This window comes from Carex rostrata, chromosome 24 (assembly GCF_964058835.1).
Source record: "Carex rostrata chromosome 24, lpCarRost1.2, whole genome shotgun sequence".
Taxonomy (NCBI): Eukaryota; Viridiplantae; Streptophyta; class Magnoliopsida; order Poales; family Cyperaceae; genus Carex; species Carex rostrata.
The window spans coordinates 5,523,607-5,540,565 of NC_135941.1; the positions used below are offsets into that span (position 1 = coordinate 5,523,607).

Below are 16,959 nucleotides of genomic sequence, written 5' to 3' on the forward strand. Positions count from 1 at the left end.
ACAGCTACTGTACCAGTATCAGTACCTTAGAAGTAATTGTTTTATGTATAATTTTGTCCAGTAGACATCAGCATCACAACTAAATCAGTTTACATAAAGAAAAAAAATTATCAGCTTGCATAAAGAAAAAAAAATTCAACAACAAGGAGAAAAGATTGACCACAATATGTAATAAGAGATAAAATTAGTACTGCTAGAGTTATAAACAAAGGGGTATGGAGGTATGGTTACTAAATATCCTGTAGCTGTAAGGAGACCATGAAATGGTTCCAGAAAAGGACTTCTTTAAGCACTAATTAATTTTATCTGAAACCCTTGCACAGTTAATCCATGCCTTTGCTACTGCTTCTATGGCAACTGCTTACGAGAAGAAATGGCCATTGTATCTCAGCACTAAGAGTACTATTCAAAAGAAATATGATGGCAGGTGTGTCCTTAATCTTTTACCTTGCTTTGCATTTAGTAACTGTGCATCTCTTATCAGAACTAATTTTCATCTTCAACCTGGATTTTCTTATAATGCAGATTTAAGGACATTTTCCTGGAGGTTTATGAAGCCGAGTGGAAATCAAGTTTGAGGCCGCTGGAATTTGGTTAACTCCTTTCTTGAAATTCTTTTACTGGGTTAATCTTTTTTCATTGTTTTATGTATTTACCTTTTTTTTTACAGACTTGTTCACTGGACATTTGGATGAAACAAGGAATAGAGCGAGAATAGAGCTAACTCCAAGGTTGAGAATAGTAGCTAACCCAACATTTTGTTGGGTTAGTAGATTAGTGAGAAAATCGACAAAAGACAAACAAAGAATAGTTCATATTTGCTAATCTAAACACACTCAAGCGAAAAATAGTAGATCGGAATAGTGCTAACCGGGTAAGTAACTATTCTTTACCCATCCAAACGCACCCTTAAGAAAATAGCTTTGTTGAAGAACTTAGTTATTACTTTTTTGTGGTAATGTTGGTAATATATTTTTAAAAAATTATTAATGAAATTCGGTTTTTTATAGGTACGAGCACCGTTTTCATTGATGACATGGTGGCTTATGCACTCGAGAGCGGAGGAGTTTATGTCTGGGCATGCAAGAACTATGATGGTGATGTGCAGAGTGAATTCTTGGTTCGAGGTTAGACTAGAACAATTAAGCAAATTAAAAATCATGGCTACATATTTGTTTTTCTTTTTCTTTTTACTTTTGTGATGTAAAATGTGCTTGCAGTAATAGTTTAGTTTATAAAATATTACCATTGCAATTGATTTTTTGGTTCTGTTTTCTGTTTGCAGGATTTTGATCAATGGTCTTCAATCTTTAGCCAAAAGGGAGGTGAAACCAGTACAAATAGCATTGCTTCAATCTTCGCCTGGTCTAGATGCCTTTCTCACAGGTATCACTCTCTTTCACGGCCTTTTTAACTTTCTACTTTTGTCTCCCCTTATTTGTCTCTGTCTAATCTATTCTTCAAATGTCAGACTATTGCATATAATAATTTTACAATATAATCTAAGAAATTTCTGCAATATTTATAATGGTTTTACACGAGCAATTGCTTTTGTGTGTGTATCGATATTGAGATGAAATGCTTTATAGTTTATTTATCTTAAAAGTTGAATTTATATGGCTCGAACATGGCTAAGCTGGATGATAATGCAAGATTGGGTTTGTAGTTAAATTGGCTCTTGGTTTTGACCCATTTGTGGAGATTGAGTTTGTTGATTCATATGCTAAATGTATAATTTTATGGATGAGCGTAAGGGTGTTCACGGAACAAAATCCCCTCCTATTCTCCGAACTGTTTAATCCAATCTAAATCAGTTCGGTTCAAAATTTATACATGTAGCATAAGGAGGAGATTACAACCTGAGAAATTCAGAACTGTAGAGTGCTTAAGGAGGAGATTACAATCTGAGAGAATGGCATCAAAATAAGCTATGGAAGTAACTCAAGTAATAGGCAAAAAGGTCACTGGAGTGACATCTTGTTAGCTATTTTCATCTTTTCTTATTTACATTTTTTTCTTTTTGTTTATTTCTGTCTGTTATGTTGATCTTAATAAAATAGGCAAGTGTGTTGATTTCAAAAGTTCTTATCTTGTTTCATATTTTTTATGTGGGTTTGACTGATACAATTCGATAAGCTGGAGAAGAGAAAAAGGCTGGAGAATATGTTGGTTATGCTCCTATCACTTGCAAGTTGCAAATTAAAGTTGTAGAATACTTTTATCTTTTACGTTGATCTTATATAATAAAATAGGCTGAAGAATGCAAATTTTTAGAATGTTTGGATTAAAAGTGTAATTTTCCCTTTTGATGTAGAGGATGGCTGTGATGGGTTTTGGATTTGTGGTACAGTCAATTATGTAATATTGAATTCCTGATGTAACATTTACATTATAAAGCAATTGATTGACATTCTTTAAATAAAAATAATAATATTCTTTGGTTTGAACCGAACAAACCAAACGAACCGAAATAAAACCTTAGTTCAGTTCAGTTGATAGGCTAAAATGGATCGGTTCAGTTCTATTTTTGAAACCGGAATAAAACTTTGGTTTGCCTATTTTATTTCAGTTTCAACCAAACCAAACCAAACCAATGAACACCCCTCCATGCTAGTTGTTCGATGAAATACCCATTAAGAGTCCAGTTGCTTACAATGCCATGATATCTGATTAGTTATCTGGCGCATTTGCAAATTCATGTTCAAACCCAACTTGATCCGATAAATTCATAACATGGTTATGACTCAGCCTGATATGTGAGTTCATGTCAGATTTCATGTGAGATTAGCTTGCTCTTTAACATCTAAATATCATTGGTGAATGGTGATGATCCAAGTCAGGTTGGTGTAATTCACAGACAATGGCAGGTCTCACAACCAATGGTTTCATTTTGTTTTATATTTTTATGTAGGCAAGGCTGGAGAGATAACAGTATGGCACTTAGTTTAGGTTTTTTAGTAATAACAAATCAAAATTTAGGAAAATAAGCATTGCAAAAAAAATTTAACAACCTCTTAATCATAAATATTATCTGTAACTCATAGAAGCATCATTATGGGCCTGCAACAAAACACAAGTAATTAAATGATTACACAGAAAAAGAGGACAAAAATGTAAATGAATATATATTCCTTGTAACTTCAAAAATTTTTGCAGTAAGTCATTGCAAAGTTGCAATTAGAAATCAAAATTGTGTGGTTTACCTCTATCATTCTTTTATTTGATTATCTACCAGGCTACTCAGCAATTGAATAAAATTGTGTGGTTTACATTATTTATGGAATATGTTATTCTAGGTTACTGTATTAAATTGTTACCTTCTTTGCATGCTTTGTTTTGCTTGGCACTCTTCTTTTGTTTTTCTATTTTACTGGAACTGTAAAGAAACCAAAATAAATCATTCAATTATGATTACTTTTATTTCATTAATAGTGGGGATGTAAAGTATAGTAAAAAAATGTGCAATCATTTGGAATAGACGAGGTCCAGCCAAAGATTTCTACTGTGGAATTACAGCTTTGATCGGTGTAGGCCCCCAGTTTTTAACAGGGAAGTTTGCATATCAGTCACTGTACTTGTCAAATATTTTTTTTTGTTTATTTAATAGTTGTTTTCATATCAGTAAGTCACTGTGGAAAACAAAAACATGATCCAATTATTGTCACAACATTAACAAGAAGGGCCTCTATTAATTGCTATCCAAGGTTATTAGAGGAGGAAAATGATTATTGACAGGTAAGAATCATAATGCAGAGGCAAAAGCACATTAAATTTCTAAAATTCAGATAACAACTCAAATAAATTGCACCGTTTTGAGAAAGAGTTACAGTTAGGGGTGTAAACGGTCGGATACGGATCGGATAGTGGTCAAACCGTATCCGTATCCGTTATAATTTTTCGGATACGGATACGGATACGGATAGTTCCGGATACGGATACGGATCGGATATTAAACGGATACGGATACGAATCGGATTTCGGACGGATACGAATACGGATATCAATATAATTCGGATAATTAAAAATAAAATACTAATGTATAATTTAGTAAAAAGTAACATCTAAATATAACATTTTTCATTTAAATTAGATTTAATATTTTTCATAAGTTTGTTAGTTACAAAAGATACATCATGTTAACAAAATAATAGATACTATTCATGTCATATTGTTTATCAAAATATATCCATTTAAGTTGAATAACATTCTTTCAACCATGTAGGATAAATAAATAAAAAAATGTCTTGAACTATCTCCATCAACAATACCAGTTCAAATATTAAAATTACCTAAGATAGTTCGAAGCTTGCAAGACAAATACGAAGAGTCATAGTAAAAAGTAAAAAGAAGGTAGAAAGTTGTAAAGTTGTAAAGTAAGAAAATAAATATTAAAATATATTATCTGTAGATCCAAAGGTGTAAAGTTGTATACAGTCACAAGAGAGAACCAAATATTTGAAAGTTTATTCTAACAGGCCGGTGGGCTTAGCCCCAAAATGTAATGGTTCATTTATAACTTTTGTGCGGGTTAGAGACAGTTGGCCATTAAAAAATTCGGATATCCGAAATAAAGAAAATGTCGGATACGGATAATTATCCGTATCCGACTTCATATTCAAAACCGTATCCGTATCCGTATCCGTTAAAAAATTATCCGAATCCGGATCCGTATTCGAAAATATCCGTATCCGAATATCCGAATTCGCTTTTTTTCGGATACGGATCCGGATAAATCCGGATAATATCCGATCCGTTTACACCCCTAGTTACAGTAGGGGTGTCAATGGATACAGTACGGGTCGGGTGGAGACATTTTCATACCCATACCTATTAAAATTGACCTTACCCATACCCTACCCATACCCATTAAAAATTGATCTTATCCTACCCTACTCTTACTCGTTAATATTATCGGGTAACGAAACGGTAGCGGGTGAATAACGGATAATACTAGTATAATAATTAGTTTTATTATATTTTACAAATTAAACATCAAAAACTCATTCATTTTAACACATATATAATTGCATTTCTAATAAAAAATAAAATAAATGTGCAATCAATTCCAACTAAATTATTTTTTATAAATAATAAAAATTCAAAAACACGAATATACATTTAAGTGGGTTAGAAATTGAATTAAATATACATTTAAGTGGGTTGGAAATTGAATTGAATATATATTTGAATTTTATAATTACCCTATAGGGTAACGGGTACGAAATAGTCATTACCCATACCCTTACCCATTTATTTAACGAAAAAAAATTCTTACCCATACCCATACCCAATAAGCTAACGAAAAAAAAACCTTACCCATACCCGCCTTATCGAATACGATACGGGTCAGGTAAACGGCTAAAAAGGTACCATTGACACCCCTAAGTTACAGTATCTAAAATATGTTATCTGCCAAGCACAAAAAATTGGACTTCATGCGAACTAATATCCGAGAAATATTTGAACGAGGTCGGAGACCCGAATATATTTATAGAAAGGTGTATCTTTTGTTCTTCTTTGAATTATGATCATTTTAATTTAGTGAAATTGTATATGTTACTTTCAATAAAATAAATTTTGCTGTGCTTTACTACGGGTTCAAAATTCAAATAAAAAAAAATACAAAAAATAGAAGCAAATCAAACCAAAAATTTATATATTTAACATATTTAACAATATTTTTTTATAATTTCTCTTTATTCAACAAAGAAATAAACTATTTTTTCTTTACCTTTCCATTAAATTGAAAGGTAATCAATATTTAGTGAGCAAACATGTTAATTATTATTTTATTTTGTTGTAAGAAAGAAAGAAATGTTATCAATTAATTGTTTTTATGACAACATTCATATGAAGAGATTTAAAAAAAAAAAAAAATAGTGCAGCAAGTTTTCAGAGAACTAAAAACAAACTTCAGCACAATAAATGATTATATATTACCATATAAAATCACAATTGCATTATTTTTTTATCTTAACCATTTAAAATCAAACAAATTAAATTACAACTGTTAGCGCATCATGAAATATACATACTTAATGTAAGAGGAAAAATATACGTACTAAATTATTGAGTTTGATTCAAATCATTCTTTGGACTCTTTGAAAATGTACATGTTCAACTTTCAAAAATAATATCTAAAAATTGCCGACATTTACCGGGCCTTTAATATATAATAAAAGGAGTTGGCTACGGTGCTACGTGTAGCATAGAGGATCTCCGTGTAACAGCTCAATATTTGAGTTTTCAAAATTCTAACAGTCGATCCGAACCGTTCAACATGATCTCCGTATGAATATGTACTTGCAAACCAAATTTTACATTTTTTTTTAATTTACAATTTTTTTAGATAAGTAGAAAATCACTTGATCCGAATGGTACAGAATTTTCAGATCAAGTGATTTTCTACCTATCTAAAAAAATAGTAAAAAAATTCTAAAAAATGTAAAATTTGGTTTATAAGTACATATTCATATGGAGATCATGATGAACAGTTCAGATCGACCGTTAAAATTTTGACAATTCAAATATTGAGTCGTTGCACAGAGACCGCCTATGCTACGTGTAGCATATTAGCGTTTTCCATAAAAAAAAAAGTGTTCTTTTCAATTCCTTCACTCTTCAACATTAATTCTCTCTGTATAATCTATTCAGACCAATATCTATGAACCATTGACTTTCCTCCCCTTTAAACCACATTTACAAAAATTAGTCATCAAGACGCAAAAAAACATGAAAATTAACTTCTATTTTTTTTCCTCTAATTATAAAAAATAAAAAACATTTTCAATTCACAAAGTGAAAGAATCTGGATTGTAAGACTATTTCAATTTTTAATTGGTTTTCTTCTTGATGGCAACTTTGCACTTGATTTTTTTTTTTTTTTAAAAGCAAAAGAAAAAAAAAAGAATCAGATTATCTTGACAAAGCAATTCTTTAAATGAGTAATTGACCTTTAATTGAATGAGACCCATTTGAGATCAAAGAAATTAATTAATACCACGTGCGTCATTCAGTGAAAGAGACATAATAATTAAATATGAGTCTAATATAATTAAATTTAAATGGAGAGAACCAATTTTGAATATCAAAGAGATTGAAAAGAGAAGTGTTTCTCATTGACAAAACATGAGAATAATTAGAAGAAAAAGTAGCAAAACAGCTTACAGCGACAGAAAATTTCACATGATTCAAAAATCTAACAGTCGTAGATGGAGAAATAATGAAAATAAAAACAACATAGTACACGTCAGCATATTAAATATCCAAATAAACGGTTAGGTGATATAAAATTATAAGGTATCGATTGAACCAATTGAATTATTTATAAGGCAACTTGAACTGATAAAAAAAGTTCAGCGACTAATTTAAATCAAAATTAATAGTTGACGAGAATATGTATATTTTTATCTATATAAAACCACAAAAAGTATACTATTAGTTTGATTAATCGTTGATGCAATGCAACTCCCCCATCATCTCCCCCTAACTCGATTGGAAAAAACGTGCCGTGCCGTGATGTGTCGTGACTTTGGTCTCGTGTCGTGTTGGACTGTGATCAAGTTAATTTTTCACATATCGTGCCATCACTAAAATATTAAGAGATAGTCACGGCAGATCACGCCACATGAGTCACGGACCTCCTATATCTAAATTTAATTTTACCTCTTAATCCTCTTTTATGCTCCTATGTCTAACCTTTTTAAGTTTGATTATATTTTAAGTTGGATGTATTCAAATATATTTAATTATATCATTTTTCAGAATAATTTTATTTTTGGAACGGAATTTAGTTTATTATTTTTAAGATGTAGAATGTGATTATTTTGTCAAATAGGCTCTAGAAAAAAATAGAATAATATTATTTTTAAATCGTGAATTTCTCATGATAAAAAAATTACTTCATGTATTTTAATTTGTTAAATTTTCTTTATTGAAATAGTTTTGTTAACTAAAGATTTCTTATTTTATTTATATTGTCCAATCATTCCAATTTTGCACTCCGCTATACTTGAAATTTTTTACATTAAGAACTTATTTCTAGATTTATAGCTTCTCTTGTGTACCATTCTTCAATTTGTAGCTTCTTTAAATTTTTTGTTTGTATCATTTTTGTTGTTTAACTAGCTGATTCTTTTAAGTATGATATAAAATTATTGAAATAGATTTTTCTTTGAATTAAAAAATATTTCATGTTCATATAACCGTGTTTAGTATAAGTTTTATATAATGTTTATTGATTACACGTATTAGATGTACATTTTTGTTTTGTTTATATAATATTTTTTAATATATTATAAATAAAATAAAAACCTTCCTTTAACTTATATTATTAATTAAATATAACCGATGAAATACGAAGCTTCCGCATCGTCTGAGACGTCACACTTTTGAGTTAATCTGTAAAAAATCTGAACTGTTCAAATTCTGTACGTACGAATCTCAAAGAACAATAATACTGGGCTCGTGCATTCTGAAAAAGACACGGCCCAGAATCTCTCGTGTTCGAGTCACTTCAGCTGCCAAAGACCGTAGACCGAAAGCCCGTGACCTTCACAGAAAGTTCTTATTGGTTCCCAGTTTCGCGAATTCGTATCCTCTGCATTAATCTTTTTAATTAATGCATCTGGACTGTCCAGTATGCTTTAAAATTCGTGCGAACTATTTCCTCACCAATATCAAAGGTTCTCCTGAATTATAGGCTGTGGTCGGATTGGCTCCGTTTAAATTTAGACGGTTGAGATGCATCAACTCAAAAGATGTTCTTTTGAGTTAATGCAGACAATGTGGACTCCAGTTTCGGCGGAGTAGATAAACAATTTTGTATTTCGTTGCAAAATTCGCGCCGCCCATGCGCGAAGAAAACCCCTTTTCTACGAATAGACCCGGTGCATAAAAACTTTTTGTGGGCTTGTGTATCAATATCATGATCTAGGAAGATTGTTTTTGTACTGTCCATATGTCGGCCGTCACAAAGACCAAAGACCAAGCCCATTCAAAATGTATGCTCTACCGAATCGAACAAATCCTCACTCCAGACTCCAGAGTCCAGACAGTTGCACAACTCCATTGGCATTTTAAAATACTTGTTCAGTTCTCTTTTCGCACGACACACCACCTGTTCGACGATATGCGAGATCCAACCACACCGCCGTTTCTTCTCTTAGCTGTCCTTTTATCTACACTGGGCCTCTCACTGACGTTGGGGGCGAGCGAATCAGGTAACTCCACGTGTCCTCTCGACCTGTCTTACGTGTCGACCTTCCCTTGGGACCACACGTCATGCGAACCGTCCACGTCGAACCTGACAGACTGTTGCCAGACCCTCCTGAGCGTTTTCGCCATCTCCATTGCTGAGCGCCTTAACAAAACTGGTTTGTTTCGCTTACCTGACACTGCCACGTCAGCGTCATGTCTGTCCGTGTACCAGCAAAAGCTTTCCTCTTCTCCCCTTTCTCTATCTTCAAATCTTACTTCAGTTTGTTTTACCCCTGATCAATTTATCATAACCCCCAATTACTGTGCTGGGATCCAAACTGAGCAAGACTGGGTTAAGAAATTGGGAAACTCAACTGTGCTTAATTCTGCATGCGGATCGAATCTAAATGATTTGAGCAAATGCTCATCTTGTCTGAATGCTGGTATGGAAGTAGGCGCCAATTTAACTGTCATGGATGGCAATAAGTCACATGCCACACCTTGTTTTTACCTCGTAATAGATTATGCAGCTGGTATAGCTAATACACAGGGCCCGCTGTACCCCCCAACTGCCCATTGCATATTTGGCCTGGCGATATCAAACCAAACCGCAAGTTCAGGTTCAAATCACACTGCAGTTATTGCATCATCCATCTCGGCCACAATTTTATTTGTCATATTGGTATCAATAATAGGCTTATTATATGTTAAAAAGTCTAAGAGAAGGAACAAGATGCTTTTAAAAGGAGAAGGCGAAGGTGGGTCCGAGGGTAAGCTCTCTTACCCAAGGCCAAACACTGGATCCACATTCTTCGACATAAAAGAACTGAACAAAGCAACTAACAATTTCTCTCCAGCCAACTTAATTGGTCGTGGCGGTTTCGGCATGGTATATAAAGGCGTATTGCCTGACGGTAGCCTTGTGGCGGTAAAGAAGGTTCTGGACCCTGATATGGAAGGAAGTGATGAAGAATTCTGCAATGAGGTAGATATCATCTCCAATTTAAGGCACCGAAACTTGGTGCCTTTACGTGGGTGTTGCATCTCTGATGATGATTTTAATGAGGGGAGACAGCGGTTCTTGGTTTACGATTTTATGCCAAATGGGAATTTAGAACAACATATATTTGGCGACAAAAGCAAAACCCTAAGTTGGTCTCAAAGGAAAAACATCATATTAGATGTAGCCAAAGGACTTGTTTATCTACATTGCGGTGTTAAACCAGCGATTTACCATAGGGATATCAAGGCAACTAATATATTACTAGATAGTGAGTATCGAGCAAGGGTTGCTGATTTCGGGCTGGCCAGGCAGAGCAGAGAGGGTCAATCACATCTAACTACCAGAGTTGCTGGTACACATGGATATCTAGCCCCAGAATATGCATTGTATGGGCAGCTAACAGAGAAGAGTGATGTGTATAGTTTTGGGGTTTCCATGCTGGAAATTATGTCTGGCAGGCGGGCCCTTGACATGTCAGCACCATCTGGGATTGTTTTGGTCACAGATTGGGCATGGACTCTTGTTAAAGCGGGTCGAACGAGTGAGGTTTTGGATGAATCATTGGTCATAGACTCTAGCCCTAATACAAATGCCAAGGGAGTGATGGAGAGGTTTGTATCGGTTGGGATTTTGTGTGCACATGTTATGGTGGCATTGCGGCCGACTATTGCTGAGGCTCTGAGGATGTTAGAAGGAGATGTTGCGGTACCAGAGATACCTGACCGGCCAGTTCCACTAGGATTAGGGTTAGGGTTTGGGTTCGGTGAAGTTGAGAACACTTTTACTGCTTCACCTGCAGATAGTGGGCCGAAAATGGAGAATCCTGATATGCTTAGATGACAGCAGAGCTATTTGCCAAGTGGATGAAAGGTTATTTCTTGGGTAAATATTACCAGCTACTGTTATTTTTCTTGATGTATTATAGATTTTTTTATTGTATTGTTTGCATGTTTGTTTATTCTTGTAAACTTGTACAATTGATTTTTCCATGGATAAACGATCTTTCTCTTGATTGGTGTGCTATTGGACAAATTGGATGCAAAATTCTGTTCAAGAAATTTGAGGCATTCGAGTAGGTGTGATATGTTGAAATCTTCTTTTATTTTTAGCGTTTTTACTTCTGTATGCTAGCTTATCTGGCTATTGTTCAATTCTCAATCTTTTCATTGAAAAGCATTAATATTTCATAAATCTAATTGACCTTGAAGGTCTTTAAAATAAGTCGTCTAATATTTTTAATCGTTGGATTAGTCATTAATTGTTGTCGAAATTGTATGAAATTTGTTTAATTTTATTAGTAAATATTTATCAATTAATGTGGGAGAGTTTTAATTTAGGAAGCACTTAGGACTTAGCTATCCCCTCATAACTTTCTCTCATTTCTTCCTCAGTTATTAACTATTTGTTACCTTCTCTCATTTCTTCCTCCAGTTATTAATTATTTAGTAACTACTAGCTAACTTTCTCTCATTTCTTCCTCAGTTATTAACTATTTGTTACCTTCTCTCATTTCTTCCTCCAGTTATTAATTATTTAGTAACTACTAGCTATTTGGAAGGACCACTTGTTATTTGAGGACTGCCTGATATTTGAAAGATTTTACAAATGATGCGCGCAAGTATTCATATGTAATACATCAAGTCAAGTATTAATATATAACACAGACAATACAGATAAATATCCATTCTGTTTACACCCCTAATTGCATTCCATTTGATAGCACTTGTCCCTAACTTGAAATAAATTTTCTCATACATATATTATTTTGTAGACAGTTGGAAAAATAATTCTAATAAAAATCACGACTGATCAACGAATCTAATACAGTAATGATAATAACCGCATTAAATAATTTAGACAACCAAAACGTTTTTAGGTTTAGAACTTAAAAAGAGTCTTGTTAAAACTTTAAAAGCCCATTTTGATACAGCATTGACAAATGGAGAGAGCACACCAGAAAATGCATCATAATAAACTCTAAATAAGATTCCAAACTGAACCTACTAACAAAGCACAATCATAGCAAGTTCCAATATTAGGTAGTTTAAACAACATATAGTCCTAAATGGGTACATCAATTGTCTTGTAAATTCGGGTGGCTTGGTTGCACACGAAATGCCATAGGGATTTGGGGAGGGAATTCTCTGTCCACATGGTAATAACTGAGGTCCATCTCTCTTAAATTAGCATCAATTGGCATTTGTTTATGCTGTGACATTTCAGAAAAGAAAAGATGCAATTAAATCAAGATATTTCAAAATAATACACAATTCAAAAGATCCAAATTCCTATGCCTGATTTTTTACTATAGGAAAAGTTATTATGAAGAAATAATTGAGTTTCTCTGGCTTCTGTCATTTTTTTTTTCTTCTGTGGCCATCTGGATTGTAAATTACATAATTGAGGCTTAATTGACCCTTAACTATATTCCTAACTGATAGAACTCCCAACTAGGTTAAGACAGCTACAGAGATAAAAAAAGAAGAAGATAATAACATATATATAAATTAATGAAGAGATAAATAAAGACATTTAAAAAGCAGCAGGTAGTATTATTTGAAAATACAGTAATTCTTCGTTTAAAAAAAAGGTAGTACAGTAATTGAGCTTTGAGGAACCAGTGTAGTATTATTTGATAATATAGATAATTTAAAAATTACCCATTTCATGCAGAGTTCATTATGCTCCTTTTCCAACCTGGAAGTCTGTGACCAAAAAATCATGTTACCATAAAAAGGAACAAATAATTTCATTCAAAGCCAATATTTTAAAATGATAAACAAATAATTTAGCTTCTTGGTTTTATCAATTCGTACCCTTCTCTTCAGCTCTTCCCAGATTTTCATCTGCTTAACAAAATTAAAACAATTATTTTACTGAAGCATAAAAAAATATACATGTATTGTGTGTATAAAATGATGGTATGTAGGTAAATGTTTTCTAAGGTGTAACAACCCTCTAAATTATGTCAATTTGCAAAAACATCCCACGTTTTAGCTATATTTACAGATAGTTGCGAGCAAATATAGAAATGCAAGTGCTTGCTTGTTGTGGTCAAAAGTACACATGAGATTGGAGTATTTTCACGTACTAAAATTCCCCCACATTATGACTGTCAGCAAGATACCTCATCAGTGTTTAGCTAAACAAAGAAAAAAGGCATAATGCAAACTACAAACTAACTTAAGGGTATTCTTGTAAAAAGACTTGCATATTGAAAGAAAAGTTACCCGGGATGCACGTACTGCTTCTACACCAGCTTCTAGTGATGCTTCAATTGCTATTAATTCTTGTGGTTGAAGTGAGTTTATATCCTCACCCCTCAAGTGCCTGAGGAACATTCACATTTTAAGATCTGTTAATTGAATATAGAGCTAACCAACACTATCATTGTTTATTGGATGAATATAATAGGTATGGGTTTACAATTGAATTGGCAACCTTATCAAGAAACTAGGAGTTTTAACCTTGTTTATTTCAATGAAAATTGGGGAAAACAAACAGTAAGTTTGACTTTTTTTATTTTTACCGGAAGGGTTGCTTGAATTTTTTTATCCAAAATTGATGATAAGACAGCAAAATAAGTAACAAACAGCAACATGTAATTATGATAACTAGGAGTGTTCCTCGGACTTTTCTCTGAAAAGAATAATATATATTTAGAATAAATTAAAATTTATAACGATAAAATCTATAAAAAAAATGTTACAGTCAAGTACATTTTGGACATAAATAGCTAATATTTTCAAAACTCCAAAAACCTATATAACAAAAAAAATATAATTAACCACATGAAAGTTACTCTAAAGAAATACAAATATAACTGATATCTTAAACTAGGAGAGAAGATATGAAAATATATGAGCACTCCAATCACAATAAATAAGAAGAAAGAATAGAACCAGATGGATGATTGTGTTGATGATATGGCATAGGTGAAAAGCCTTGAAATTTAACCATACTTATGGAGTATAGATTTACAATAATAATAAAAATAAAACAAACAGTAATATAATACAGAAGAATCATAAAATTGGGACAATACCAAAACCAGACTTTTGAGTTGTATCCTTTTTAGCATCCATGACCAACAGATAGTTTGGATCAATAAGGCTATCAGGTATTGGTTTCTCACAAAATAAGCTTTTAAATGAAAGAAGGAAAACTATGTCAGAGATTTGACTAGCCTTAATTCAATCTGCATATTGTCATTCTCTTTCCTTATCCTTTCAATTTCCGCGCTTAAGCTCTGAAATTGAAAGAAAATTAGCAAAATAAGATAATGCTCTAAAAGACAGCACCAAGTTAAGATAACATTGGTCTTTGCCAGTACAAAACCAATACTTCTCTATATCTAATAAAATATTGCATAATACTATTCTTAAATTAAAGAGAACAATACCTCATGCTTGGCATCCCAGAGCTTCTTCCCTGAATTATTTTGGTACTTCTCCAACAAAGCCGGCAACCTAAGTCCAATAAGACTTGAATGGTAAAAGCTTTGTACTATTTCTCATTTGATGAAGACTTGAATGGTAAAAGCTTTGTACTATTTCTCATTTGATGAAAATAGAAATCGATCACCTCTTTGGGGGCAGTTCAAGAGTAAAAAGAAGAAACCAACTATATCATGAACTCTGATATTTGCAAAATTAGTCACTAATGGGAAACAAGATTAAATTCCAGTGCTGTACCAGTCAGGTCTAATACTGGCAATCAGGATCAGTACTGGTAGGATTGCTTTGTGACACGTGAAACAAAAAGGAAAAAAAAAAGAGAGAGAGAAAGGAGAAACTTGACAGGAGAAAAGGAAAAAGAGAGGAATCGAATTACGTGGTAGAGGGGCTACAGAACTCGAAGAGCTTGCCAGAACTGGAGAAGATGACAATGGAGACAGTACAGTCACAGAGCACGCTAATCTCACGTGCCTTCTTGATAATCCCATTCTTCCTCTTGGAGAAGGTCACCTGGCGGTTGCTCGAGTTCTCTATGCGCCTTATCTCTATCTTTCCCCTCCCCATTTTGTGCTTTTCTTACTGCTGTTCTCACCACAAAGAGAAGAAGAAGAAGAAAGGAGGAGGTGATGGGTGAATGGGTGATGGTACCGGGTGGGTGGGTGAGGGGAGTTTAATGAGAGAGTGGTAGCCATTAGAGGGAAGGAGGAGAGATGCTTTTGGGGTGGTTCAGAGGAGACGGTCTGGAAATGGAAAGTGTTGGTTTTGGGTCTATTATTGGGTCAGTGTAGCTTGTACGGTGAGGGAGAGTGCTATCCTCTGAGATATCTCATATTTTGCGTGACCGACGTGTCCGGTGCCTATTCGGGGTGGCGTAGGGGGCCAGTATTATTCGAGCTTTGAGATTCGCGTAGAACGTATTGCAACGATTGAGAATTTCCAAAAAGTCACGCAAAATATGAGATATCTCAGAGGATGCGAATTCGTGAGGGGATGGGCCAATTTTTTTATTCCTAGCATTTTAGAAAAGTAAATTTTAAAAAATAACATCGTTTTTTGTCAAAATCTCGAAATACAACATGGACTGGAGTCCAAATCTGCTTGAAATTCCAGAAAAAAAATTAGAAACCATAATAAAAAAAAAGAACTTAACCAACTTGATTACTTTGTTTTAATAAAAATCATAAGAATTGAGATGTCAATTCGGTCGGAAGTGTTTTTTTTTTCCGGACTAAATTGTCATTTCGTTCCGAGCCATTTTCACAGATAAAAAAAAATGATGTGAGTGTCGGTGTAAAACTTGTGAAAACACCTCAGACCGAAATGACAACTCGGTACGAGAAAAAGAAACTCTTCAGACTTAAATGACATCTCGATTCTTATGATTTTTGTAAAAACCAAAACAATCATGTTGATTTGGTAAAAATAATTTTTTTATTTATGGTTTCTAAAAAAAATTCGAAATTCCAATCGGATTTCAGGACTCAGAAATCTAGTTGAGATTCAACATATCTCAATTCCTCTGTGAAGCACAACTTCCGGTAGTAGCGAAGTGTACACTAATTCAATGGTAGACAGTTGGCAACTCTTGAATTTTGAAAACTGAATATAGATTTATGTATAATTGAATTGTTGTCTATTCATGAGAAAAAAATTCCTACACGTAGACAACTCACAGTTTAAATTATTTAATTCATGACAGTCCGTAACTTGCTAGTCGTATCAGTAAAAATTATTACTTACACTAGGTAAAAATTTTGGCTACTCTCCTGACGTCCAGACTCAATTATATCAATTGCAGGTAGACAGTTGGCTACTTTTGAAATTTGAAAAATGAATATAGATTTATGTATAATTGAATTGTTGTTTATTCATGAGAAAAAAAAAATTTCCCCACATAGACAATTCACAGTCTATATTATTTAATTCATGACAGTCCGTAAGTTGCTAGTCGTATAAATAAAAATTACTACTGACCTAAGATAAAAATCCTAGCTACTCTCACTACTACATAATAAGTGATTGTACACGGACATAAATAGGAGAGCTACACGGATTTCCTACCGTGTGGAATGTGAGGGTTTAGAAATTCCTGAATATTTACACACGGATATTTACCCGTGTGCGATTATCGAGAGCTACACGGATTATTACATAAACAACCGTGTACAAACGCTTGCCAGCGTCGCTCTCAAAATAACCGGGCTACACGGATATTTACATAAACAGCCGTGTATATTTCTACGCGGACATTTAGCTAAATGTCCATGTACGATTACTCTTTCTACACGGATATTTAGCTAA

At 33.5% G+C, this 16,959-nt stretch overlaps 2 protein-coding genes and 1 long non-coding RNA gene across 6 annotated transcripts; 2 read left to right on the forward strand and 1 right to left on the reverse strand.

Annotated features, from left to right (window-relative positions):
- Window positions 1-1,859: 1,859 nt before the first annotated feature.
- LOC144575707 (uncharacterized) lies at window positions 1,860-2,431 on the forward strand. Its single transcript, XR_013518506.1, has 2 exons — window positions 1,860-1,945; window positions 2,137-2,431. It is a non-coding gene; the product is annotated as an uncharacterized LOC144575707 (long non-coding RNA).
- Window positions 2,432-9,015: 6,584 nt separating this feature from the next.
- On the forward strand, window positions 9,016-11,206 carry LOC144575484 (Protein kinase superfamily protein). The gene has a single exon (XM_078325644.1). The coding sequence runs from the start codon at window positions 9,131-9,133 to the stop codon at window positions 11,039-11,041; it is 1,911 nt and encodes a 636-aa protein (XP_078181770.1). The 5' UTR covers window positions 9,016-9,130; the 3' UTR covers window positions 11,042-11,206.
- An 819-nt stretch (window positions 11,207-12,025) lies between these two features.
- Window positions 12,026-15,420, reverse strand: PI (K-box region and MADS-box transcription factor family protein). Of its 4 annotated transcripts, none has more exons than XM_078325647.1 (7): window positions 15,035-15,420; window positions 14,604-14,670; window positions 14,394-14,450; window positions 13,432-13,536; window positions 13,018-13,050; window positions 12,862-12,906; window positions 12,026-12,410 (listed from the first exon to the last, which is right to left on the reverse strand). In XM_078325647.1, the coding sequence occupies exons 1-7, from the start codon at window positions 15,220-15,222 to the stop codon at window positions 12,276-12,278; spliced, it is 630 nt and encodes a 209-aa protein (XP_078181773.1). In that variant the 5' UTR covers window positions 15,223-15,420; the 3' UTR covers window positions 12,026-12,275. The 4 variants fall into 4 exon arrangements, with proteins under 4 accessions (XP_078181773.1, XP_078181772.1, XP_078181775.1 ...); XM_078325646.1 differs by having other exon boundaries at window positions 13,432-13,531; window positions 14,389-14,450; XM_078325649.1 differs by having other exon boundaries at window positions 13,018-13,047; window positions 15,035-15,416.
- Window positions 15,421-16,959: the final 1,539 nt, after the last annotated feature.